The sequence below is a fragment of the Poecilia formosa genome, unplaced genomic scaffold (assembly GCF_000485575.1).
Source record: "Poecilia formosa unplaced genomic scaffold, Poecilia_formosa-5.1.2 Scaffold133, whole genome shotgun sequence".
Lineage (NCBI taxonomy): Eukaryota > Metazoa > Chordata > Actinopteri > Cyprinodontiformes > Poeciliidae > Poecilia > Poecilia formosa.
Window position 1 is genome coordinate 1,567,241 of NW_006800072.1, and position 27,080 is coordinate 1,594,320.

The following is a 27,080-nucleotide window of genomic DNA, read 5'->3' on the forward strand; positions in this document are numbered from 1 at the left end:
GTTCAGTGGTGCAAAAATAAACACCTCACCTTATTCTGAAAAGGTTTTAAAACTATCAGTTCTAATTATTTCACAAAAACCTGGTGAAATTCAGCAGATCAAATGTGAACATTTGACCAGGATTTATCTTCACTATGTAGGTTTCAGATACTAAACACTGACAGACTTTCATGCTGTAATTAAGTGAGTTAGCATGAGCTACGTATGTTTGATGAAAGGAAAAGCATCTCAGCCACTATGGTTATATTTCTAGAAAGAAGAGAAAATGCTCTAACCATTTTTTTATTTTTGCGCAGTGGCACAATCGTAAAGGCCCGGGACAAACTCTACCACCCAGACTGCTTCATGTGTGACGACTGCGGCATCAACCTGAAGCAGAGAGGCTACTTCTTTATCGAGGACAGTCTGTACTGCGAGACCCACGCCAAGGCCCGCGTCCAGCCGCCTGAGGGCTACGACGTGGTCGCCGTGTATCCTAACTCCAAGGTGGAGCTGGTCTAAGAGGACGAGACTGGCTTCATCTGTAGCAGAAACGGGGAAACCAAAATCTAGTGGAGTGAGGAGCTGAGCGTCGTCACCAGCTGTGATCAGGCTCTGTCGCGTAGGACTGCTGATCTTGGATCAGTTTTGCCTCCCTTGGTGGGGGGGAGTGGTGTGAAATTTCCATGATCCCAGATCAGNCTGCTTGTGTGGTAACCACTGCAACCAAACAATCTGGGGAAAGAATTATGACTTTCTGCTTCTGAATCATGGAGGTCTTGGTGCAAGGGCGGGAGCGTTCTTCCTACGCAGTTCTGGAGCTGCTGCTCATCCGGCAGACACTCGGCGCCTCATAAGAGCATCCTTGATAGCAACACCTCCGTGGCTCATATCTGGAGCGTTGCCTCAGCCTGAGCAATGCTGTGCCAGCTTGCAACCCAGTGATCTCATCGAGTTCGACAAAGCCTCACCCCTCTGTGGGGTCAGCAACTACAGGCAGACACTCACATTTGTGTTTTTTGTGAGTAAATATGCCGTTTACCCACAAACAGGATATTTACCTACAAAACACCAGGCACATTGGCCCGGTGTTACTGAAGCTTCATGCGTTCCCTTCTTCACATCCAACACTACGGTTCATCTGGATTCATGTTACTTAAAGAACCCCTCCTCAATCTTCTCTGTGACATTTACACATAACTTGACAGTGAAACAGAACTGAAGAGAGCTCTGAATGAATTACAATGTTTTATCTGGAAAAGGTGACACATTTTTGGTTTCACTGAAGCATTTTTCTGTATGTTTTCTAAAGGAAGAGGTGAATCATGTGAAGCCCATGCAGAAGGCCCATTGAGAAGTGCAATAAATAATCCATCTTACCCTAGCAATCATTCAGTATGTTGTGCACGTTTTCATAAGTGTTTTTAGCTGCAGTTGGTTATTATGCATACAAACAAAAGAACGGTCTAACAATCCTAGATAGCAGTAATAGAGTTATCACTACTTCTGTACATTAATAGTAAGAACTGGCTGTGATCCAAACTATAACTCTCATTGAAGTGTTGAGTGTTACTTTACTATGTTGCTCTGTCTGGAGGGATGAGAAGTAATTGTACTCATTTCCAGAGGTAAAACTTGCCAAATGTACAAATCAGCTGCTCTGAGTTCCTTCCAATAATACAACCAGTACTTTTTCATATTTTGTAATGCAACAACCATAACATTTTTATGAAAAACTACTACTACTACTAACAAAGCATGATCACAACAAACTTGCTGTCCCCACCATCTTTTACTCTTTGGATATCTGCAGTCATTGTTTCCCCACATGTAGCAAAAATGTTGTTTTTCATTTGACCTGAGCAGCTTCCAGTCTGTGGGTTGTGGTTAACTGCCGCGGTCACGCTGCCAGATTGGGAAGTTCATGACTCCTGGATGTCCTGTTGATTTGTGCAGCTCCTCCAGAGCGGCCATCTTGCTTCTGATCAATGCTCTCCTTCTGGCTGGTCACATCAAGTAGACAGACGTATCTTAACAGGTCTGTCGTTGTGCAACGCTCTTTCCAAGAGTAAGAGACTCCACTTGGCAAATGGATCTTCTGACTGCAATTTATTTCAATGGATTTTATTTATGGGTATAAGAGTACAGGGGGTTGATTACAGAAACTTCTTCTTAAATATTTGTAAAAAAAAAAAAAAAAAAAAAAAACAAAACACACACACACAAAAAACATTGTTTTCTTCACTTCTAACAATTACACTATGTGTTGATGGTTTTTTCCTTGCTTAGTCATGCCAGAAAAACGAATAGGAACAGTGTCTACTTTCACTTTTTCTTTGTTAGTTTTTAGTAATTCACTCTCGAAAAAAATGACACTTAATACAGAAGGAATATTGTCAGCAAAAAAAAGAAAAAAATCCATCCATCTCAGCAGAAATTTTCAGACGCTTCAGCACTACAGGGTACGTTGGCAGTATTTAACGCCGTCTCTCATGGGGATTGTGTTTCAGGTCGGGATCTGGAGAGAGAGTGTGGTCACCAACTGTCAGCGAAGATGGAAAGATAAGTCCGTTCGCCGAGCCTGATGCACAGGTAACCATCGTCTTCTCTGGATTTCCCAAATAACAAGTCTGAGGGTGTTTTGTCAGAATGAAATTTGCATAAAATTTGGAAGCAGTCACAACTCATCTCTGTTTAACTATGATCAGGCCTTAGTAGGAAACTACTCATAACATGACACCATGTTGAATGGGATTCATTAGGAAAGACATTCAAATAGTGGAGGTAAGTATATGGCACCATAAAAGAGATGGTGACTGATTTTTACTACCCAACATCAAATCTTTAACTTGTGAAGTTAAATTTGAGTTATGCTCTAAAATCAGCTGTCGGTGATGGTGTCTTTTACAGCCCTTTGCATCTCCCACAGGAGAAGGTAAGTCATGTCTGCGGCCATAACTGTGACCTTTACAACTTAGTGGCTGAGTGGTTCCAGTTTGTTTTGACAGCAAACAGAATCTATGGAAACAGGCACAAAACTCGATCCACAAGCTGCATGTACATGGTCATTAAGTCTGTTATAAATGGGAGAATGCGTCCCACTGTTCGCTGGAACCGTGTTGAAATAGTGTCTCGATTGTTCTCCAAATGATCAGCTGCCAAAAGGAGATTCACGGCATGATGAACTCCACCAGATGAGCTTTTTCCAATTTTTTTCCCCCAATTTCTGGCACGCCTGCTTGTTTCTGAGCACACAGAGAATGAGACGTGTGTTGGGTGTAAACATGTGTGCACATATGTTGTGCGTGAAGAGTTTGTACGATGGAAACAGACAATGAGAGTATTGTATACGTGAGAGATGCTCAGTTGTCAAGGACTGTTGTGGTAGAATTGAGCCTGACCTGGATTTGTAACAAAATATACAGAAGGTTAGCACTATTGCTCTTTGTTAAAAATATTCACTTTCACTTTTAGTATCATTTTTAAAGGTTACTTCTTATCTACATCAGCTGATTTCTCAACAGTGACTCTGTCAGCTATCCATGGGAGTTTCCCTACACAATACTGTGATATTTTTAGTATTTGTCAACCATTCCCAGCCAGCAGTGATTTTCTCAGTAATAAGTTATACAGCTGTGAAACAGATCACAATGGTGACTTCAGTCATTCATATTTTAAAAGAAACATTTACAAAGCATGCATTAATTCTTTCACATCATTTTGCAGAAGTTACCAGACAGAGCTTAGTGTTATTAATGCAGGATGAATAAATACTGTAAATGAGATGATAGTTTATTTTACTCACTCAATGCACAAAGAATTTTTGCAAAACTTTGTGCATTTTTTCATCTTGAACGCTGTTATACATATCAGGTGTGAGTATCATCTGCAGTGAGACTCCAGCTGACCAAAGATACTATTTCTATAGAAAATGTGAAGCTATAAGCAGCAAATATTACACAGCATGTGATCCTTTAAGATATTTGATTTTAATCTGCCTTGATGTCTCAATGAAACTGCATTTAATCTATTGTGTAGTCCTGTTAATTTTAGTTCTCTTTTTCAGAGATAATGAAAATTGTCCAAATCTTTTTCTGTAAAACCGGTGGCCCTTCAGCCTTCCTGACGCAAAGTCAGTCCAATCTGAGGTCCTGGTTTAACATGCAAAAGCTAAAGCAAATCCCAGACCAAAGTGGGGCAGACCATCAGCATCAGTTTATACAAACACAGACGAGCGTGACAGGAGTGCTCTGCCTGGCGGAAACATGAGAGCAGCAAATCCACCCTGCTCTCCCCTTTTCCTTTTTCTCTATCTCTGTATCATCTTATCCAGTCCTTCCTTTCTCCTTCAGCAAACTCTAAAAATTCTCTCTGGCGTCTCTTTCAATAAAGTGAACCTGAGCAGCTTGAAATCACCAGCTCTGGGCCACTTCAGTGTCACACTCAGGTGGAATCTTCTTAGCATGAACAGAGGAAACATCCGCTCCCCGAGCCACAGCTCTCTCTTTCTTTGTTTCCGGCTGTTTTTTGAAACTGCTTGAACGGATCACAATGCTGATTGTTCCTGAGTCTCAGTGGAAATGATATACACATCGTGACCTTGCTCACACAGGCTGACTCAAACGTTGCACCATGTGATATTTTTGGCTCTGATTTTTATATCAGAGCAGTGATGAGCTGCTGTAGAAACGGCCAACAGAGATTGACTGGGCATGACAATCGAGTTAAAAGTTTTGTTTTCAGTAACTTAAAGAAAGGTCTGCCATTCAAAACTTGTATTTACAATTCACTTGTAAAAATCTGGCTTTGTGCTAAGGGTAACAATATTTTGTTAGCTGACAGCATTTGAAGATGGTGCGTTTATTCTTGCAGTCCCAGATTAACAGATGGAATATTTCTTAAACGGTTGGAAATTCCAGTCTGACTTATGGGAATTTACTACTGAGCAGGAAGTGACACGTGGAAGGTGTGAGATGTTTCCTTTCACCTTGAGAGCCCTGGAGATTCTCATAAAAGTTTGAGAGGAAATGCTGTAGTTTTTGGCTACCAACCAAGCAGCCATGTGACTGTTTCTATAAAACAGTAGAACCATATGATGCAGGGTTTTTTCTTGGGAACTGTGCTCATATTTTGGAAAGAGTGACCACAGGATGGTAAATGTAACTTCTTAAAATAGAAATGATTGTGATAAAGACGAGTGGTAAGGGTTGGGTCATGATGAGGTGTCAGGAAGGCCGTTGTAAATTGCTTTCGTTTTAAGTGTTGTTCTTTTTGTTTTGTCATCAATGTTGTTTTTTGCAGTACATTCTTCTTTCCTGCAGCTTTTTAAACGCCCAATCGTTTGTCTTTACTTCTCTGCGTCAACATGAATCCAAATTACATGTTTGCCATCCAGTTGGCATTTTGAGAAGCACTTGTATAGCATCACTGAAAAGTAGACAGTACAAGTTAATACAAAATGTATTTAGTGGGAACCGTAGCCCAATGAGGGGATAAACAGTTCCTCCAATGAGATCTGGGTTTCCTCCTTCTGGGATGTCACTTGAAAACCTCCCAAACCTGGAGCTTCCTGACCAAACCCCCAAACATCCTCACCTGGCTCTCCATGGTACAGACCAGCAGAGAATCCACTCTAAGCTCCCAGCAGATGACAAAACTCTGGGTTTTTGTCACCATGATTCCTAATCTCATATTTTAAAGACCTCCTAAGGAGGATTCAGAAACGTTTTCTTCCTCTTTATGGACATTGAGAAATGCACCACAGTTCCTCCCCCACCAGTTGCTCAGCGTTGCTAATCACCAGACTGACGCAAAGTACCTGCAGTTTTTCCACACTTACAAGAAAAACACATTTGGCTGATTGGAAATATTTCCACCAATAGTCATGGTGTAGAATTTAAAGTATCACCATCCTTAAGTGTTACCTTATGAGGGTGACGTCAATTTACAATTGGCAAAAAGAATCTGCTTCTCTGTCCAGCAGCAGCGTGGAGGCTAGCGGCCCCAGCTTATTGACCAGCTAAAATCAATTTCTAATAGAGCAGCAGTTCTGAATGCAAGGTCAGGTCAAAGTCTGTTTAATGGATTAAAAAAGACCTTTACAAAATATGCATCAGATCTTTTTATAAATGGCTTTAACTGCGTGGTTATCAGCTTTTCTCTTGAAACATTTTCACACACCAGTATGGTTATACTACTCTCAGTTACTCGTGTTTTAAAGTGTCTTAACTGAAGTTATAAAGTGGCAGCTTCAAGTAAGTGGGAAATTCCTGCTGTCAATGTTTAAGTCAAACAGCAGTTCTTCTGGCTAACAGTTCCTCGGTGTCATTCATGGCAGCTAACCTATCATTATACTGTTAGCTATTGTGGTCAACAACTATGGTCCTGTGGAAAGAATGGGGCCTCACAATGATGAAGCCGAGAGGTCTGGATCACACGTCACTGGAAGCTTCCAGTCTCAGCTCAGGCGTTGGCAGCAGAAAGCAAATTCTCCGAGCTAACATTAATGGGAGCTGACAGATAAACTCCTTGCATGACTTGCAGGCCATAATTCCCCCACTGCCTGGAACTGAATTATGCTTTTAAAACAAAAGTGTGCACATAAAGCACATTTGTTTTGTCAAAGGAACAATGCCATTGTTTTGAAGTATTTGCTGTTAAAGCTGCTGTTTCTTTCAAGATGGGATGTCCAATTATTTAATGGTCTATTGACCTTAGCAAGCCTGACTGTTTGGTGTACCGAATGCTTCAATAATTCACTAAATATTCTTCTTTGACATCCCACCTGCAAATCATCTTGCTTTTATATGAGTGTTTGTGTTCACTACCTAACCACTAATCCGCTGAAATGTCCACATCGGTTTCAGGTGCGTAGCTCTCGGCATGTTGTGAAGTAGATGGAGTCGTTAAAACTTTTTTTTTGTTCATGAGGCTCCACCTGTCTGGAATCATTTAGGTGCATTTGATTTACACACCTTTCATTTTCATGTGTGTGCAGATTAAAAGGGTTCCATTTTGGACTCATTTTGACCAAAATGGAACCCTTTTTACCCACCTGAGAGTATTTAACTCTGATTTAACTGTGATACAGCTTTGATTTAAAGCTTCTTTAGTGAAAAATGGGAACACTGCATGTGGATTAAGAGTGGATTACTGGCCTTTCAGCGACCACAAAACTACTTGGTCCAGGCAGTAACACTAGAACAAGCTTTAAAAATATTATACCAGCTTTTTTCATAAACAAAAAAAACATTTTTTAAGGTTCCACCACACACATCTTTACAGGCTGTGCTTGATTTTTGCCAGACATTTTGCTTTGCATTGTTGGCAGATATCTCTGCTTTGGTCTCTTCTTCAGTGAATGACTTTATTGTCAATGTGCAGAGAATCAGTACAGGGAAATTAAGAATGACTCTCTTCTAAGGCCCGATTAGTAAAGTAATAACTACAAACAAACACACGCTTTTATGTCCAAAGAAGATTGGAGACTTGAAGTTGGAGTTGTCTTCAGATGCAGCCAACCAACCCTGAATGTATGAGCTAAAAAACTTTTTATAGCAAGCATTCAAATCAAACTAAACACATCTTAAGTCTTTTTTAATTGTAATGCTGAGGCCTGTAGGTTCTAAGATGTAGAATTGTCACTTTCTTTCCTGTCCCCTCATTGAAAAATTGACATGTGAAAAATGTTTCTTGCTGTACAATGACCTTGACCCTTCTTCTATTAATTTGCAGCAACAATTGTTTTTTTCCAGTCATTGGTTTTTCTTGGTATGAGTTTATCCACAACTGTATGCTGCAGAACAACAAACTTCCAGAACTCCTGTTGGTTAATCTAGTTTACTGGTCAGCAGCTCCTGGCTGCTCTTTCTATTTTAACTGTATGGTCAGTAAAACTGTTACTAAAGCATAAATTCATATGAGTGGTTAGGTTATTTACATTTATTAGAATTAACTTTTTCTTTATTGCAAAATGTTTGTAAAACATTTAATATTTTCAGACCAACTTTTCTGCAGCACTTGATACTCTTTGTTGTCGTCCGGGCTTTTCAAATGGGGGTCAGGCCCGGGGAACCGTGAAGCGCCGGTTTGTGTTTGGTTAGTAGTGCAGGCTGCTATCTGAAAAGCTTAACTTTGAATGAATTAAACTATGCAGGAGGCAGCAAAGGGTGCATGTTTCAGCATTGTCATGAACTTGTATGTGTGTCTGGTGAAGCATTTGGGTTTAAGTCTCCAGTTATAAACAAACATGTGCTTTCATTTAAGCTGCTCCACCTTTCAACCCCCAACGTCTGTCCTCTGGTCCCGAATCACCGCTCTGCCACAGTCTGACCCGCTGCGCACTGAGACGTTGGACTTTCTGTCAGTGTATTGAGTGGACATGTTTGGGCTTAAAATGACCTCAGTAACACATTTTGAAGTGTGTAAGTAAAGTCAAAAGTAAACACATACTTTTCTCTCTTTGCCCTGACTCTTCATGGTCCTTCCTGTGTGTACACACTCCCTTACACTACAAGTCTTCCTGAAACATTAGCCATGCTTGGTTACGAGTGAAAAGCACGCTGTTGGAATCACGTGGATTCCTCGATTTATGGGAATTGGACAATGCTGGGCCTCATAAATGGAGTAGTTCAGTCTGTTTTTGTTTGGAAAAGCAAGTTGCACCAAATTTTACTGAATTGTAAGGGTAATAAAGGGCTATTTTATCTTTAGATAAAACCCACATCAACATCTCTAAACTTTTAAAATGAAAATATGCATCTTTATTGAGGAAGATTTGGCACAGGTAACTTAAAGACGGCAAACTGCTGCACCGTTCCTACACCTCAAAGGCACTAACAGGTTCTGAATGTAAACATACTGGCATTTTTATAAGGCATGCACCAGATGTGCTGCCTTATAAATCTTCCATCCATCTAAAGAAAATATCTGTGGAACGGGCGTGGACGGGGAGAACGGAGAGAGCGCTGCAAGAATGAAAAGACAAAAGGAAAGGCTGACAGGTTTGGCTTGGCTGGGTTCAATCAAAACACATGAAGTCACCCCATTTCAGTCAGGTGTGTTCGGTTGAAACTGTCCCAGCTTTTTCAGTATTTCTGCAGGAAATGCAGAATACAGGTGTATATCGGAGCTGGAAGATCAGAGCACATCCTTTATTCATTTTATTCTAAGGATAATAGCATCTAATCTTTAGCAAATTTACAACCAGGGCCTGAGCAAGCAAACTTTGTGTAGCTCTTCTTGGTCACTTCCCTCTAGGTCTGTAAAACAAAAATTGATTCCTTGACTTTTATCTTTCTTTTGAACATGTCATTATATATGTTAACAAAGGATTACCTGTCGTTCTCCACTCATGTTTGCAGAGATCGGTATCATAAAACAAATGTCTATTAAGTTTCAACTGGAACGTGTAACAAAATCCACTCTCATGGATTTTCTTTCCCACTTTTCTAAGAGCACAGACGTGACTAAACTCGCCCGGTTGTCTCAGTTATTCTTCTGATTGTTATCTGGAGATTTAACCTTGTCTAAGAGTGAGAAACGAATAATGAAGACTAAAAAAGACATGTAGGGACAGCTATTTGTTTTTGAAGAAATTCTGCCTCAGTTATGGATATATTCTCAGGAAATTGAAAGATTAAAGAGGATAAAAGAAAAAGTGCACATGAGGACAGCAGCCAGAAACAGAAATCTTAAAAGTCGAATGTTATCAAAATGTTTTGTTAGAAAGAAAAAGGAGACAACTGGAGGGAAAAGGGTTTGGCACAAACTAGTAATAGTAACTTAAAAAATCCTGCCAATGCTACATTTTTGGTGGATCTTTTCATTTTAAAACAAAAGTTGATTTCAGAATTTAATTTGTTCAAAGAATCTTCACACTCCTAAACTGTTGGGCCAAACCAAAGAACTTCCAAAAACACTGAGGCCTTAATGTGGTTGTCATGCATTCAGCAGTGTAAGAATAAGAAGCTAAAGACAACAAGCAGGATCTAGTCTGGCCTGTTTGGTTCTAGTTTGGTCGTCATTGCTTAGAATTTAGTTTCTTTTCTTCTAAACTGCCTCTCAAAAGTTATTCACATTTAACTTTTTTATTTGCCTTTTTCCACTGTTGGATAAAGACCACAAAATTAAATGTATTTTAGTAGAATTATATGTAATACCACAACAATAAAAAAACCCTATGCTTAACAAATGTTAGACTTTTTTGTAACAAATTGACATTAAAAAGTGAATTCTCAGTCCTTCATTTTGATACAACAAACACTATTCAGTGAAGGCTTTAGTTTCTGTTTGACCATTAGCAATGGTCCATTAGTGAACAAACAGCATGAAGACCTAGAAACCCACCAGACAGATTAAACATCTACCATCACTTTTCAACCTACTATCCTAAAACAGGAAGTGAGTGGCTCACTTAATCTGACTGCTGCAGAGATCCACAACTGAGGCGGCATGAACAATACAACAATCCAGGTGATGATGGGATAATTATTAGTTATGAACTCCACTCTGGCTTTTGTGGAAAAATAGCAAGAAGAAAATGATTGTTGAGATAAGCCATGAAGGCTTGTTGCAGCTTGTAACAACCAAACAGGAGACATTAAAAAGAAAGTGCTTTGGTTAAATGAGACCAAAATAAACCATTTCACTCTACACCCAAAACGCTAAGTCTGAGGTAAACATCATTCTGCACGCACCAGTCACACTGGGTAACATGGTGGTGCCAGCATCATACTGCTGGAGCACGGAAGCTGATTAGAGTTGATACGAAGTTAGAAGTTGGGTACATTGACATCATGGAAAAACCTGTTAGTGTCTGTAAAACACTTTATACTGACAGGGGGTAGGATTTCTTGTAGGACAATGACCGGTCAGATCTACGCTGGAATTCCAGTGTGGAACGGCCCAGTCAAAGTTCACACCTAAATCCATGTTGGAATCTTTGGAAGGACTTGAAGTGCACCCTTCAGATGTTTTCCATCTATCCTGACTCGGCTTGAGCTTTATTGCAAAGTAGAACAGGCGGAAATGTCTCCAGATGTATGAAGCTGTTAGAGGCAAAACCCCAAAGGACTTAAAGCTGGAACTGCAGCCAAACTGGTTTCACCTAAATACAAATTCACAACACGATTTTCAAATGTTATAAAAGAAAAAAAAAGCACCATCTTGTGTTGGTCTGTCGCATAAAATAATAAAATTCCTGATGTTTATGGTTGCAACATGAAAAAGTGGAGAAAACTTTATTGTGGTTGCTGTAGCTCTGAATGCAAACTCTTCACTAATATTTTAATCAAAGCGTCTTTTGTTCAAATGTGCCTGTATTGTTGAATTTTTAAGGAGTGTTTGTGGTTTACATTTTCTTTAATAGCATGGGACTTATGGAGGACCAACACTGACGTAATAAAAAATAAAAGCATAACTAGATTTTTATGCTTTATTTATGCTAAATGGATATTTATGCTTTTATTTTTTTATTATGTCAGTGTTGGTCCTCCATACGGACTGGACAATGGTGGGAAATTTGAAAGCTAAGGCTTGCTGCTGCAGAGGGAAATCCTACTACACTTTGAAAAGCTTTGATTGCATGATTACCATAGACCTGTGTGTGTGTGTGTGCGTGCGTGTGGTCCAGGGGAAAACTGAGAACAGGAGGACATCCAGCAGATCCATCTGTTGAAATAACAAGGGTTCTGGCTACAGAGGCGCTGAACCTCCAGCACCTGTGACTGAAGCACTTTAAACCAGCCCAGAACACACACATGCTCACACACACACACATACACACACATGCACCCATTCCACTGGCTCAGAATTACAGAAATCTGTTTTTCATGCTGTTGCATGGTCGAACTTGTAAACAAGTTTCTCCATCTCAGCTAAAATGTTTAAAAACTCTGAAGCTGTGATAATGTACAGCTTTGTTTAGTCAGTAAAGCTGCTGGCTATCTTAGAAATTCAAAGGCCTGAAGCGGTATCAGAAGTGGTGACATAAGCGCGAGCGTTGCAGTAAAACCTTATCTGGAAAATTCTGTCTGTGAGACATCCGAGCCCGGCTGCAAAGCGAGCATTATCTCTTAAGTGCGCTGATAGCTGCAGTAAACACCGAGCAGCTCGATGATGTCACATTGCGTTTGTGCAAATGCATGAGGAGGGTGTTGACCTCTGCACAAACTCCAAGGATACAGCAGTTATGTAGGTGTCGAGGCAAGGCAAACTAAATGCAAATGTAACAAAAAGTAGACAAGGTATCATAAAAACTAATATTTGATTCCTATTGGAAAGCAGTACAGAAAGTGGAATCTTTTCTAAACGTTTTCAAGTTTCTTTTCCATAAAAATCTCCAAGCATCATCTCCACCATTATGTTCGATTTTAACCTATTTTCCATTTAAATATTAAAGTCATCCCTTCTGACATGCCTTTCTTCCTCTTCTTTGTCTCTTTTGCAGAATTTCCGTCCCATCAGCAGCAGTTCTGGCAGCTACGGACGTAAACCTTCGTACACCTCTGATCCACAGTCCCCTCTCACTCCTCAGCCCACTCACCTGAACAATGGACACACCAGACCCAACAACGGCCACAGCTATGGATATGGGAACGGAACTGGGCATGCTCAGTACAACAACCCAGCAGGGCTTTATGCTCACAATGGCAGCAACGGGGACAGATCCCTGCCAGGCAAGATGGGGGGTCTCAGCCTGAGCGCCACACACAGGTGAGACAATAAACGTGATTTTCAAACGACATAAGTGCCGACAATGAACCATAATTTGCAGGATCAATAGCTCTTGTGGATTAGGTGTGTGAGGTTGTTTTTGTGTTCTAATTTGCACCTTATTTCTGTGGTTTTAATTAGTTTTGTTCTGCCTTTCTGAGCTTTTCTCTAGAGCTACCATCAAAATAAGCCCTCATTTTAATGTGTTTGTTCCATATAAAACCCAGATTAAAGAAAGAACAAAGAGATCCATGTTGTTCTCCTGCTGTAACCTGTACGAGTGGAGAACAGTGAACCATGTCCGTGCAAGCTGTTAAGGCTTGTTGGCTTTCAGAATATCTCTCCGTGAGATTTCCCAGATCAGCCTCATTGCACACCACGGCTGTGAGAAAACCACACAAGGAAGTAGGAGCCCGTCTCCAGCAACGGGCTCTGAAATTAAAAAGTAGGATTTCATTTAAAAACAGAGCTGTAGTATGTCATACATGTCGGTATGTGCAGATCTTAACAGAGACCCAGTTTGGATATCCTGCGACACACCTGCGCGGCTTGCCCCTGATAGCCTGGAAAAGCCATTTGCTGTTGTGTGTTCCCTCCAGCAGGTTATAAACCTGTGTCTCCTGTTCCCTGGTGAACATCCTCTGAAAAACTCCCAGAGTTCCCTGCGACTGGACTGTTAATCCCATCCAGGTCTCCACCCCAAGCCCAACGGAAAACCCAATATTTAAAACTATTTTCATGGCACCCATTGACTTCTGTCATTCTGCTTCTCCAACTGAACCTATTACTGCCATTTTTCTCTATCACTCAGCTTCACTTCAAACAGAGCTGAGCGTTTTTTCTGTCATGTAACTTCCTGGTGCTCCTGAAAAGGAGTCTGGAGACAAACGTGCCGTTAAGTGTGTCTGGTCTGCACACATCTGTCAGCAGCTCAGCTCATCATCTTCCTAAAGCTTGAAGCTTTCAATCTGGATGAATGAGCAAGCACAGGCATGGCATGGAGCGGCTGATAATCCCAGACTAATCCCAGCATAAGGAATCACATCTAGAGAAAAGGAAACGGCTGTTCTGGTGCATCCATTCTGATTTTATAAAACCGTTTTTCCACTCTTGCGTTGGTGATTTTTTTCCCTTTTATATTCTTTGTTTTTTCTTAGTTCATTGTTGTATATTTAACCTAAATCCAGTGTTAAAAATATTTGTTCACACCTGATTATTCAGAGCATAAACAGGAGCGTGGCTGGTGACCACGTCAGTTTGTACCGACGCTGACGTTTCCAACCCTGTGACTAAAGTTGATTATTAAGAATCAATGTGACCCAAACAAGGATCAAAACTTCATTTAATAAGGTTATAATATAGAATCTTATGAAAAAGAGATGAATCAATTTAGTTATTGATGATTGTTTGTCAATCACCTAATTTTACCAAAACATTTTGCTTTGTAGAAAAACAGCCCAATAAGTTTTAAGTTCCCAAGAAATGATTTAAATATCAAAAAATATTATTCCTGGCTGATCCAGTCATAGACTTATTTATTTAAATATTGCCTCCAAATGCAAATTGAATGTAAGAGACGGAAACCATTAAACAATAATGTGCTGCTGTTTCTTTGGAAGTAATAAACATTTGCATCTACCTTTTATCTGATTTTAACAAAACTCAAAATACATTTTTTCAAACAGCATTCCGTTTCTTGATACATTACAGACTCAATGCAGTTTTGATAAAGATTCAAGTTTTTCAGCACGTAACAACCTGGCTGATTGGTTGGTGCATCACTAACCAGACTCTTCAAATTAACATTACACACATTTGATGTAACTGCAGGTTGTGCAGTGAGTGACAGCATGTGACTCAGGTTGACCACTGGATAATGTTAATGTGGGATCTACACTTTAAGTAAATTGTTTCTTTATTAGCTGTGTTTTGTTCATATAAAAATAATGCTGCATAATCAGCATTGTGTGGGTAAACCAGAATCTGTAGAGATTTATTCTTTCCTCCTTCATCCGTTGCTAAACACATGCTGTTCTTCACCCTTCTTCACTCCTAATCGTCATCTGTTGGCTGCTTTGCAAAAGCTTTTACTGAGTCATGCTTCTTATGTGGTTTTCAGTCCAGAGCCTCCTCCGCAGTCCCCAGTGAGCCGTAATGGTTTCGACCCCCAGTCAGATGTCTACAAGATGCTTCAGGACTACGAAGAGCCCGTCTCTGCGCCCAAACAGTCTGGCTCCTTCAAATACCTGCAGGAGATCCTGGACGCTGAGGACGGAGGTACGGCCTCGTGTGTTTGTGTCTGATATTTAAGCAACAAATGGCATCGATCTAAACCTTTTCAGAAATATCAGCATAATCCAAACATTTACAAAGTCTTCTGATTGTTGAATAGTGGAATTGTAGGTTGAGTTGTGCTCCGTTGAAGTGTTTTACTGTCTATGCAGAAGTGTCAGGAAATGGTTCAGAATGACAAACAGAATGTTAGAAAGTTGTACATTTTAATTTGTGGCTTTGTCAAGCTTAAAAAGATACATGTAAAAAAAATCAGCACAACTTTACCACCAGCTGTCACAATACAGTTATGTTTACTTCAAAGTAGGCATGAAATAAGCATTGAGTTCTGCTCACATACATCAATGCATTTCTTCCAAACAGTCACATAAACACAAGGCGTTTGGGAATAAATAGTTCCTGCTTTGCAGATGTGACTTGTGATTCTCGCTCAGGGAACCTCTGACTGTTTGAAGCTCCTCTATCTAGTGGCATAGTTTTCCTTTTATAGAAAAACACTGACAACAGAGTTAAAAGACAGATAGTAAGGAGGAGAGACAGAGAGAATAACCGAAAGAAAAGCAAAGACAAAAGGAAAGAGAAAGCCTAACTGTTTTAAAATAGATCTTGACTCGAAGAAAATCCGGAGGAGGGAAGTTTTGGTAAAGCAATTTAGAGCAAAAACAACTTCACAGAAGACAATAAAAGTGAGAAATACGGCTTTCCTGTCCGACTACTTGGCATTCTTTCATTTGAGGAGGAGTCATGTGATTCTGACAGCAGCAGCAGAAAGTTAATCCCTGGAACTAAAACCTTCTCTTCATGTTTACCACTGAAGCTGGACAAAAGTTTAGGGAGTGGGAGAGGTAATTATAACTTAGTGTGTATTTATACAACAATAAAATATATTCATCATTAATGTTCCTCTTAGAATCTAACATAAAAGGAACCTTTATAAAAGTGTTTGGACTGAGTGGAGTTTGCAACTTTTAGCTGCATCAGTAAACTTCTCAGCCGCTAAGTAAATATCATTTTTCTATTTTCTAGTAGAAAGTATCACAAAAACCTTTTGATTTTTGTTTTAAAGATGAGAATCTAAGTCATACCCCAAACTCAAGACTATTTTTTTTTATTTTGAGTAGGATTTTCGATTTTGTTGTAAGTTAAATATAATATTTATTGAAGTTGCAGCTTGCAAAACAAAACAAAGTATTTTGCTAATTAAAATACATAAAGAGAAAAGTATTTGTAAATGTAAGTAAAATGAACAAACAAAATAATGTAAAAGGGCAGAAAACGTTTATGGTATGTGTGTGTGTGTGTGTGTATGTATATATATAAATAAATAAATTCATACCTGAGATGAACATCAACACGTTACTCGTAAACGATGCTCCGTCTCACATTGTTACTGTTCAGCAGGGAAACAGGACATCATGGATTATAGTTACTGGTTCCTCCACATTCTGATCAACGGTCACTTTTTGTTGAACCAAAACACAAGCAGGAAGCAGGTAATATAATAAATGCTTACTGATAATGAAGGATAATGAAGTATTCTTCAAGACATGAGGTGATGGTAACAGAGGAGCGGTTACTGAACAGGAAGGACTGTTTAACTGAAGAGAAAAAACTGCAAGGAGAAACATGGAAAACACAAAGATCAGTGGAACTACGGCTGAATACAAGCAAGAAATACTTCAGAAAATGACAAAGCTAAACCAAAACACTCATGACTTAAACATGAAAGTATAAATTACAAACATGCTTCACTTACATTTATTTGAGATACTTTTGAAGAGTACATTTGTTTACATTTTTTTAAATATTTTTTATTCTAATGCATTTTTTTGTTCAGTCTTTTTCCCACAGATTTAGTATCAAGCAATCTTTGTTTTTTTTTTTTTTCTTCTGTATTAGATTCTGTCACAACATTTCAGGCTGTAGCTTTGAAGTGAGAGTTGACAGGATAATTCAAAGCACCAGAAACAAAGTAAAGTGCTCCCGCAGTGAGGCCCGGGGCAAAGCCAAACCGCACAGCTTCTCTAATTTATCACCTTCATAACACTTAGTGGACCACAAAAAACAAGAGCTGAAGAAGGAGACAAATGCTAACGACAGATGAAAGCGACTGGAGGCAGAGAGAATCTAATGCCACTGATGAACTTTACAGATTAAAAGCCGCCTCTCTTGTCTGCTGTCTTTCAGCTTGGGGAATGAAGGGTTGACTGACACTTAAAGCCCTTCAAGATGCTTCAAGTTTACAGAGACCCTTTTAAAAGCTGCATGTCTCTTTGTTACTTTGGTGCCTTTAAATCTGAAATCTAACCACAGATGTTTCACGTCTTTGTTTTTTTTGTTTTTTTTTTATAAAATGGTTCCCCTCTTCCAGAAACAAACTGTTGACATGCGACTCTAGTTGAACAGCGCTTTACTTTATTATTGAGCTTTTAAATCTCTCTAGCTGGTTGCCGTCTGAAGGCGTGAGCTCCTGCAGAGGTCATGTTGTGTTTAAGGGGCTTTTAGAGGAAAAGCAAACAACAGTGACAGTTGGCCAGAAATCCTCCAGACTCTGACCCGGTTTACTAGAAATAATAGTCGAGCTGCTGTTATAATAAATATTCTGTCGCTAAAGCCGACATGGAATTTTTACAATAAGAAAACAGTTGAACAGAAACTCGTATTTTTGCGATAAAATTCTTTTTCCTGAAATTTATCTTGGTTTTCTGTAACATTTTAGAAAATCAATTGCAAACTAAATGTTTTCTGCATATTTTTTCACAAATTCATGTTACTATTGCAGTAATGCAGTAACATATTTATCTTTCATAGACATTGAGAAGGAAAGCCATCAGGCTATATTTATACTAATATTACATTGTAACCATTAATGGAATATATTTAAGCCCAAGATTCTTTGTACACCTGGTATATTTATATAAAATTGAATCTTTTAATTTTGCTAACATATTTCTACTGTCAGTAATAATAACGCTTTGGAGCGGTGCAGTCCAGACTTCAGTCCAGTGGAGACTCTGCAAAGATTAGGGTGTTGGCAAGGAGAGCTCAAATACTCTCAGATTTTATTTTGCCAAATTGCCTTTGGAAACTTGCAGAAAGCTGGTCAGCAATTATAAGCAGAGTTCAGCTGCATTAATAAGTACATTATTTCAATGTTTATTGTTTATAACTAGCTTTGCTGTAAAATAAGAACAAACCACTTTGATACATAAAGCCATACATGGTGAACAGATGTATTCATAAATGCATCTATTGTTGTCTTCATGTGGTTGGGATTGTTTGCATGAGCTGAATAAGCTTTAATTTCAACATCATTATGTGGCCTAAATTTGGATATCAAAAGTCTGATGTTTTGCAAACCACTGTTTGGTTAAGTCTGTTAAAGAAAGTGAGGTGTGTGTTGTGAGCAGAGCAAATCAGATTCTGTGAATCAGGCTACTGTATGCGGTTCCACCATCGGAATATAAAACTCAAGCAAGACTAAACAAGCCCTCACTAATTGCACTTTCTGCATTCATGTGTGTGTGCGTGCGTGTGTGTGGTTGGAAACCCTTTATTAGTCAGCCTACTTAATAGAAAGTCACTCTATAGTTGTGCAGCACATTTTTTTTTTCCATTCCAGTTCTTCATTACGTTATAGAGATACTAAAGCCACATTTAATAGTGAATGTGGCTCAGTCAGTAGTTCAGTCACATGTCTGCAGTTAGTGAGGAATAAGAGGTGCTTGAAGCCCAGCTCCAGATGAAGGCTGATTAAACTGTGGTTAGTGTTCATCATACCAGCCCGGTTGGCTTGAATATCCTGTCCTGGCACATCATCAGTGATGTTGATCAGTCACACTATGAACTCCTCTGATCTGCTTTACTGCACTTTAAACGACCAAAGTAGCTCAGACATCCAGCATAAAGCACGCCACATTCATACCCACTAAGCAGGCATAACTAAACACCTGATGATCTAAGCTGACAGCTCTTCATAAAACTCACCATCTGTGGGAACTCATCTACACCCACCATGATTATCACCCCTATCGCTTATGCGTCATTACTTTAACAGATTGTAACAAGATTTGGATTTGAAGTCAATAAAAATGTGAAGAATCTGACTCCGACTGCTCCTGCCAGTACAATAATAGTAATTCACAAATCATGTGATTGTTGCATAATGATATGATGATTAAATTGTGGCTTTTTGCGGCATTGGTTGTTTTCCCTTCATCAGTCGGCTTTGACTGGTGAAATCTTACCAGGAAATGCTGCTGCAGAAACATGAACAGAGAACACAGGAAAGTCCTGGGGAGGAAAAAACTTAGTAAGAGGAAGAAAAGGAAAATTCAAGACAGTGATGTAAGCTGAAGACGAAAGCAGAGAACAAGGAATGTTTATTTATTTCAATACTTTTCTTTTATTGTGCTGTGAAAAGGAGCGCAGTGCTGTGCCTACACTTGCAGTGGCAGCACGTCATCCTGGTCTCATGTTTCAACTTGATCAAAACCAAACTGCATACAGTGGCTTTACATTTTTAGAAAAAGAACTGTAACGCTTTATTATTTAGCGATCCAGGTTAATCTGACGTCATTAAGTTTCAAGTGGTTTGTTTGAATGAAAAAGCTTAACCTACTCCTAAACCTTTACTCTTATTTTTATGCTGAAAGATCCACTTTCACCACTCCTCCACTAAACCAAACAAATCATAAATATTACTCTTCTAAAAGCTCTCATATAAATGTTTTTGCACATTTTTCCAACATTTGCAGAGGGCATCGGTTCTTATTAGGAGGATTTCTCTGTCTGTTGGTCATTTTGCAGCAAAGCTCCATAAAGAACAAAAACGTCTCACCAAAAAACAAATTAACTCATCAGTGAATTATAATTTTTGACAATTCCAGTTTCTGATGTTCATTATAGGATATTCATAACGATAAATTCCACCAGATAATAAGATGATGCCGTTCAGTTTAGTCAGTAGCATGTCAGTAGGAATTGGAGGTTACAACACCTGAAAGTAATGTTGAAACATCATTTTGGTTCAATGCATTTATCACATATCTTGTATAGACTGCAATAGTGATTTATGGTACCAAAGTAATAATTTGTGAAATCTTAATCTCCTGTCATACCTCATCTGTTTCCAAGTTTCTGTTGCTACAGATGCAGTCAAGTAAAAAACAGAAAACAATATTCATCTTGCCAAGTTACACAATATTTGTAGCAACTTGTTATAGAGAAACCTGTGTCCTTTCTTACAGTAATTAACTCGTTTTCAAATGTTATTTATTACCTGACAGCATGAGAAATTAATCTTCCTGCATTACACGGAACTGATGGTCACAATTTTCAGATCATTTTGAGAAGTTGCAGGAACTTTCCGTCTAGTTCAAACATGCATGGAAAATATTTGAATGAATGTCTGAAAGCCATTCATCTCACTGATAAAATAAGCAGAATCAGAAATCCATTTATCATCAAATCACATTAAGCAAAGCAAACACAACCTGTGTGCAAGATAAACATTTAGCAGAGACCTACAGAGAAAGTGTTGATGTTGGAAAACTGTTCCATGTTTATGTGTGAGAGTCTTGCTTGTAAGATGTCTGACAGCTGAATATTTTTGGGTTAAAGTTACGTTTATTGTTTTGTTGCAACAGGTTTGTCACCAACAGAAAGAATGAGAAGCTTAAGATCTCCGGTCAGGTCACCCATACCAAAGCTGGGCAGCCCGATCCCCAGCCCCATGCCTGGTCTGCAGAAGCTCCCCCAGTGCTCACGCTGCTGCAACGGCATCGTGTAAGTACTTTAAGTTCAATACACAAAGACATTGTAATACTTTTTCCAACTCAACAGAAAAAATGTGTAATGAATTGCATGGTTTAGATATAAGCATATGACTGCTGAAATGCTTAAACTGCATCTGGAAATCGTATATCTTCTGCCTGTTTTGTCACGTCGCCTACAGTCGTAAAGTTTTAAGACCCACACCATGCTAGGTGAGTCAAGGTTTTACTCTGGCTGGAATCAGAGAGGTTAACTCGCACCATTCGACCTGCACCAACCAGCCATTATTTCTCAGAAAGCTTATTTTAATGATTAATCAAAGACACACTCCACACCCAGCGTCACATAGCTGCATGATTAGACGTAGGTACACATATGCACACAGTCTGTTTGCCAAAGTTCCCACCAGCACCGGTAACCCGCATAAAAGCTGCCACAGGTAGGCAGTGATGTCATGCGCTTTACACTGACAGGAACACATTGGGGGGCTTGCAGGCAGGAACAGCCTGTTATGACTTCTGAGCATTTTACAGCGTTTTGGAGCATGTATAGAGCTTTGTGACGAGAGGTTTTACAGTCAAGCATGACTGGTTTCATTGTGGTTAAAAAAGAAGCAGGATTTTGTTTTAATGATCACTGTGCTGCAGTCCAGAACTAAAACATTAAGCTGCTGTCACAGTCTGTCTCATTTTGGCATTTCTCTATGCATGTTTAATGCTCATCTAAAAGTAAGGGGATTATTTTGTGAAAAATTAGGTCTTGTCGTTTTTATAAAGTATATGTGCTGCATGTGATTTGGCCACGTTCTGCATGTTGCCGTGTGCTTTGACAGCACCATGTGTTTTAATTCTGCTTCCTGCCTAGTGATTGCCTCACCGTCTTCTCTGTCTAAACATTTATGGTCTGTGAGGATGAATCTCAATATATTACACTACCATGGCAACGTATTAAACTTACTACTGCATTTTTCCTGCTACTGAAGTTTTTATTCATAGACTTGGATAGAGCAATCAGTGAACGGCTTTATTCTTTAGCAATGGTTTATTGTTACAGTGGATGATAATTAGGCCCGAGCAGCTAAGCGCTGCGAAGGCCTATTGTTTTAATGACTTTAAAGTCTGCATTCTGTCACATGACTGAGTGGGTCATCCCACAGTCTCTGTATTAATGTCATTTTATGGTCTTGGTCTTATGAAAATCCAAATTCTTTGAAAAACTGACAGGATTTGCATTAGTTTTAGGCCGTAACAAATTTTACAGAAAAACCCTAAAAACATATAACAGAAGCGTACAGGATTTTCCCTTTTTAACTGAATTACTGAAACTTGGTGGTATTCTGATGTATTGATATATACTTGTGCATATCAGTAAATGTGTTGTAGTTAAATTAATCAGAAAATTGGCTGGACGGCAAACATGTTGCAGATCTGTCAAGCATCTGGCATGTTGGAGTGAAGGAATCTTCATTAGTGCAGATAGAGTGTCTGCAGAAGTTGGCATGAGAGTTACTAACATTAATATTGAGACAGGATTTTTCAATTTATCCTTAACATCTGAAGTGGAAAAAGTCAGTTATTTTTTACTTAGAACTATGTGAGTTCTAAGTAACAGAACTTGTTTTTAAAGTTCTGACTCTTAAAAAGAAAACTCTGTTTTTGTGTGGTACCACAGACCTCTGTAATATCTCGGTCAGTAAATAGTGTGACTAGAGTTTTATTCAGAGCAGCACATAAACTATTTGGGCAGCCAGTTTTCTCGTTAATAGTTTGCCACAAGAATCTGTTTTGCTACATTCCATTTGAGCCGTAAAGTTGGATTTCCTGTTGCATCTCTTATAAACAAAGTTTCATTAGAGATTAAATGCATAAAAGTCACAGAAACCCATGTTAATGAGCTTCTTTGCCTAATAAGAGTTGGTCCTTTATTGAATACAACAATTAGCAAATCCATCTGTTTTTAGCTTGCAGCTGGAGCCTGATGAAGTTGGCTTTAATTTAATCACTGTGATCCCAGCTGTGACTTCCAAGGCAAATGGAGCCAGTTTCCAGGCGTGACAGCTCTGGTCCTTCTGCATATAAACACACTCATAATGTGTCCTTTGATACGTGATAACATGTGGGACACATATATTCAAATAAGCAAAGGGCTATAAGTGGCTGTAAAAAAAGATAATGTCTGATTTGTATAGATATTGTTTAAATAAACAACTGTGTCACTGGACAGTTCATCATAACTCATTACCTTTTAAAGTGTTAATGTGATGATGTCATCTCCCTGAAGCAACACAAGCTTTTTGAAAACTTTTTTGTTTGCATATGAATTGCACCACTCCACAATTATGACTGCATTTAAAAAAGGAAAACTGTAATATTCTGAAATTAAAAATAAAAGATGTAGATGTGGCACAATGAGGCTCAAGGTGAGTAAAGTCTGAAATGAATTTATATTGTGCTTACGTAGTTATCAAAGCATCAGCACACACCCATAGACACTGAGGCTCTCAGAAGGTACACACACACCCTTGGGAATAAAAACAACTATGATAAATCATTTTGAAACTGTTTCCATGTATGACATCACATTTAAATCCTGTGCAATTCAACCGAAAAACAAACACATCTGTCTAAAAAAACCTGGTTGCATAAGAGTGCACACCTTTAAATGAATGCTTTGTCAAACATCTTGTGATTTATTTTAAAGTTCAGTCTTGTTCGGTAAAATTCTGTCAGCATTTTTCACTCTGAGTAATTAGATGAGCCCCAGATTCTCTTGTTGGATCCAAAACATCATTTTCCCTCTTATGAAGTTAGAATTATGTGTATTTCTGTGCATGTTTGGACTCAGTGATGCTGCAAATGAAATCTCTCTTTATCTTCAGCTTTCTAGCAGAGGCTTAAAGGTTTTGGGTCAAAACTGACTGATATCCAAAGCTTACATCCGACTCTAGCAAAAGTAATATGAAAGCATGATGCTGCCACCGCCATGTTTGGCAATTTCCAAAATCATTTTTGTTTCATTATACCATAAAGATACTTTGTCAAGATTTTGTACCCTTTTCCTGACTGGTACTGTTTTACAGTTGAATTTGACATGTCTTTACAAAGTGGAGTGTTTGAAAAAGATTGAAAATGTGGAAGATTCAGAAAAATCCAACTAATAAAGATTAACTTTATTTCAGGTTATTCAGACGGCAGGTGTGACATTTACCAGACTGATGAGTCGCATGAACTGATGAGTTCATGGTGCGAACATTTAGCACCCAGATCATTGCACCTTCTTCTTTTTTCTTTAATTTTTTATATTAAAAGATTGTTTTCAGTTCAGTGGTGCAAAAATAAACACCTCACCTTATTCTGAAAAGGTTTTAAAACTATCAGTTCTAATTATTTCACAAAAACCTGGTGAAATTCAGCAGATCAAATGTGAACATTTGACCAGGATTTATCTTCACTATGTAGGTTTCAGATACTAAACACTGACAGACTTTCATGCTGTAATTAAGTGAGTTAGCATGAGCTATGTATGTTTGATGAAAGGAAAAGCATCTCAGCCACTATGGTTATATTTCTAGAAAGAAGAGAAAATGCTCTAACCATTTTTTTATTTTTGCGCAGTGGCACAATCGTAAAGGCCCGGGACAAACTCTACCACCCAGACTGCTTCATGTGTGACGACTGCGGCATCAACCTGAAGCAGAGAGGCTACTTCTTTATCGAGGACAGTCTGTACTGCGAGACCCACGCCAAGGCCCGCGTCCAGCCGCCTGAGGGCTACGACGTGGTCGCCGTGTATCCTAACTCCAAGGTGGAGCTGGTCTAAGAGGAGGAGACTGGCTTCATCTGTAGCAGAAACGGGGAAACCAAAATCTAGTGGAGTGAGGAGCTGAGCGTCGTCACCAGCTGTGATCAGGCTCTGTCGCGTAGGACTGCTGATCTTGGATCAGTTTTGCCTCCCTTGGTGGGGGGGAGTGGTGTGAAATTTCCATGATCCCAGATCAGCGCTCTCACTCTGACAGGTTTGATTAATGCTGTGCATATTGAGCAGATTGAAATTTCTAAGTTGAAGCCTGGAACTGAAGAATCCCCAAAAACCATTAATTTGGAAACTCCATTATTCATCATTCATTGAATCGTGTTTTAACCTAATCCAAGAAAACAAAATCACCTGCACTCATATACAAAGAACTGTGTTCACATGCTTCCAGATCACAGATAGTAGTCTAATATTTAATGTCATTTATAAAACTCACAATGCACATTTAAAAGATGAGACAAAAACTAAAACTGATTTCAAGAAGTACATCCGTTTTCTGCTTATAACAATTTTCACTTTGCAGATCCATGTGGTCTGCAGTGATCTGTGGCTTAAGTTTTGGTTAAAGGGGTTAAAACATCATTTTAACAGTACTACAGCTAAATATTGTTCTTGTTCTGTTTCTAACTTACTGGCAGTTCACTTTTCACTTTTTAATGCTGCAAATATGACTTTTTTCCTCCTATTAGTAAACTTTACCACAGCATCTCGCGGTGTGTCGGAAACGTCGATCAGAAACTCGGAGCTCAGATTCAGAGGAAAGTACTTTGTAGAAAATGCCTCTGTATGCAGAGTGAACTGTTACTCTGCACGTATTTTCACATTAAGATAAGATATTTTTATACAGCTTTACATCCACATGTCCATCAACTTTATGGTCACTTTGCAGTGGATTTGTTTGTTTTGGGGGTCAGGAGAAGAACTGGATCAATAAGGTTAAATACTTTTATACCGAATTGATCAAAGATATGCATGCAATATCAAATATGTACATACATCCCTCCTAGTATTTGGCTAGATATCTCTTAAGTTGTACTTTAACTACATGTTTTATTGCTATAATCAAACTTCTGGCAAAAATCCTATTGGATGTTAAACCTGATTGAAAAACGTTGGTTCCTAACCCTGAACCGTCTGCGTAGCGTAGACCAGAGAAACGTTTCAGTTTCATTTGAAAACCAGTTTTGATTAGAGATTCAGATTATTATCCAGTTGGAACCTAAATGGTTTTTAATTTTTCTAACAGTTGTCCTTCCACCGCTGTGCCGATCACATTGAACCCTATCTTCTTATCTTATCATCAGTGTTTGTCTTTGCCTGATCATAAAACTTTTCTCCAGAAGATATTTGACCTTTAATGTGAGATTATGTAACTGCAGCAAAAGAGAAATTTATTTTAAAGCTTTCTAAGTTATTTATTTATTAAATAACTTGTTAAAGTACAACTTATAATGATACTTCCAGTGACTTTAAAATGTGACATAAAAATGTCAATAAATCTGAGCTTAAAACAAATGAACTCTTTGTCCTGAAGCTTGGAATCCGGCCATTTGGAGCAGAGTACAGATCTTTTTCTGAGGATGTTTTCTTACTTTTGCACCTGACTGGGAGAGGAATTTCAGCTATTGCTCTGAAGCATTCCTGCTCACATAAACAAGACTCCCTGGGTGTTTTTAAAGCCTCCTCAGGCTGAAACCAGAACCCCTTCTTCTCCTGACAGTTTTAAATATGACTTTATGCATCTGAGACTAGAGGCAACACAATGGAAACGGTTTCAAATAAAATTAAAAACTAGTAAACTTGGACTTTACAACATGTGGGAGTAAAACCTGCTGCTTTGGGTTTTCTTGGTGCCAAACCGTCTTATTGGGAGAGAAAAAAAGAGAGAAAGTGAGAATACGGATGTATGTGCATCTATTTGTACCCTTAAGAATCCATGAGTCCGCTTAGAGCTAAGGTCATGAAGCCAATAACATTTATTTCTCCATTTCCTCTGAGGAGACAGGAAAGTGTCAGGAGGGAGAAGACTGGAGATGATATGTAACTTCCTTTCCTGGAATAATAAAAAACGGCGTCAATTTGTGACCATCAGTCTTATCTTATTATGAATAGTGAAGTGAACTGGAGGAGAACGATATTAATCTTAATTTTAGGAAAATGTCTAACAGTTATTTTTTTAATCTGAAAGAAGAGTGAATTTTGCAGTAGTTCCTCCTTTTTTAGCTTCTTTGCTCGTAATTTGTTTAAATTATGTGAAAACCTTTAACACCACATGCTGTCTTTGATCTTGTACATATTTTGTTTCATTGGGATTGGTTTAGTATAACATCTCACTTATAGACCATTTGCATTTCATGTATCTTTAAACAATTTCTTTGAAAAAAGTTTGTATTTTTTCCTCTGTTGTTTAACTTATTGTACTGCCAACACATTTTTCCTGTTTGTGTTTTTTTGTATTCATTGTCATTTACTGTTCTTTCTTGGTTTAAATAAAATGAAAACTATAA

General features: G+C 38.7%; 2 protein-coding genes across 2 annotated transcripts in view; both read left to right on the forward strand.

Moving 5' to 3' along the window:
* pdlim4 (PDZ and LIM domain 4) overlaps window positions 1–674 on the forward strand; it is a 45,277-nt gene extending 44,603 nt beyond the window's left edge. The window contains exon 7 of the mRNA XM_007562066.2: window positions 297–674. Within this exon, the coding sequence (XP_007562128.1) occupies window positions 297–501 (205 nt within the window). The 3' untranslated portion in view covers window positions 502–674. The remainder of the gene's footprint in view (window positions 1–296) is intronic.
* A 1,789-nt stretch (window positions 675–2,463) lies between these two features.
* On the forward strand, window positions 2,464–27,080 carry LOC103144897 (PDZ and LIM domain protein 4-like; the record flags this gene model as incomplete). The annotated part of the gene is made up of 5 exons (XM_007562067.1): window positions 2,464–2,571; window positions 12,428–12,693; window positions 14,813–14,970; window positions 20,634–20,772; window positions 24,375–27,080. Coding segments are annotated over 5 exons (876 nt in total), but the record flags the coding sequence as incomplete, so codon positions are not given.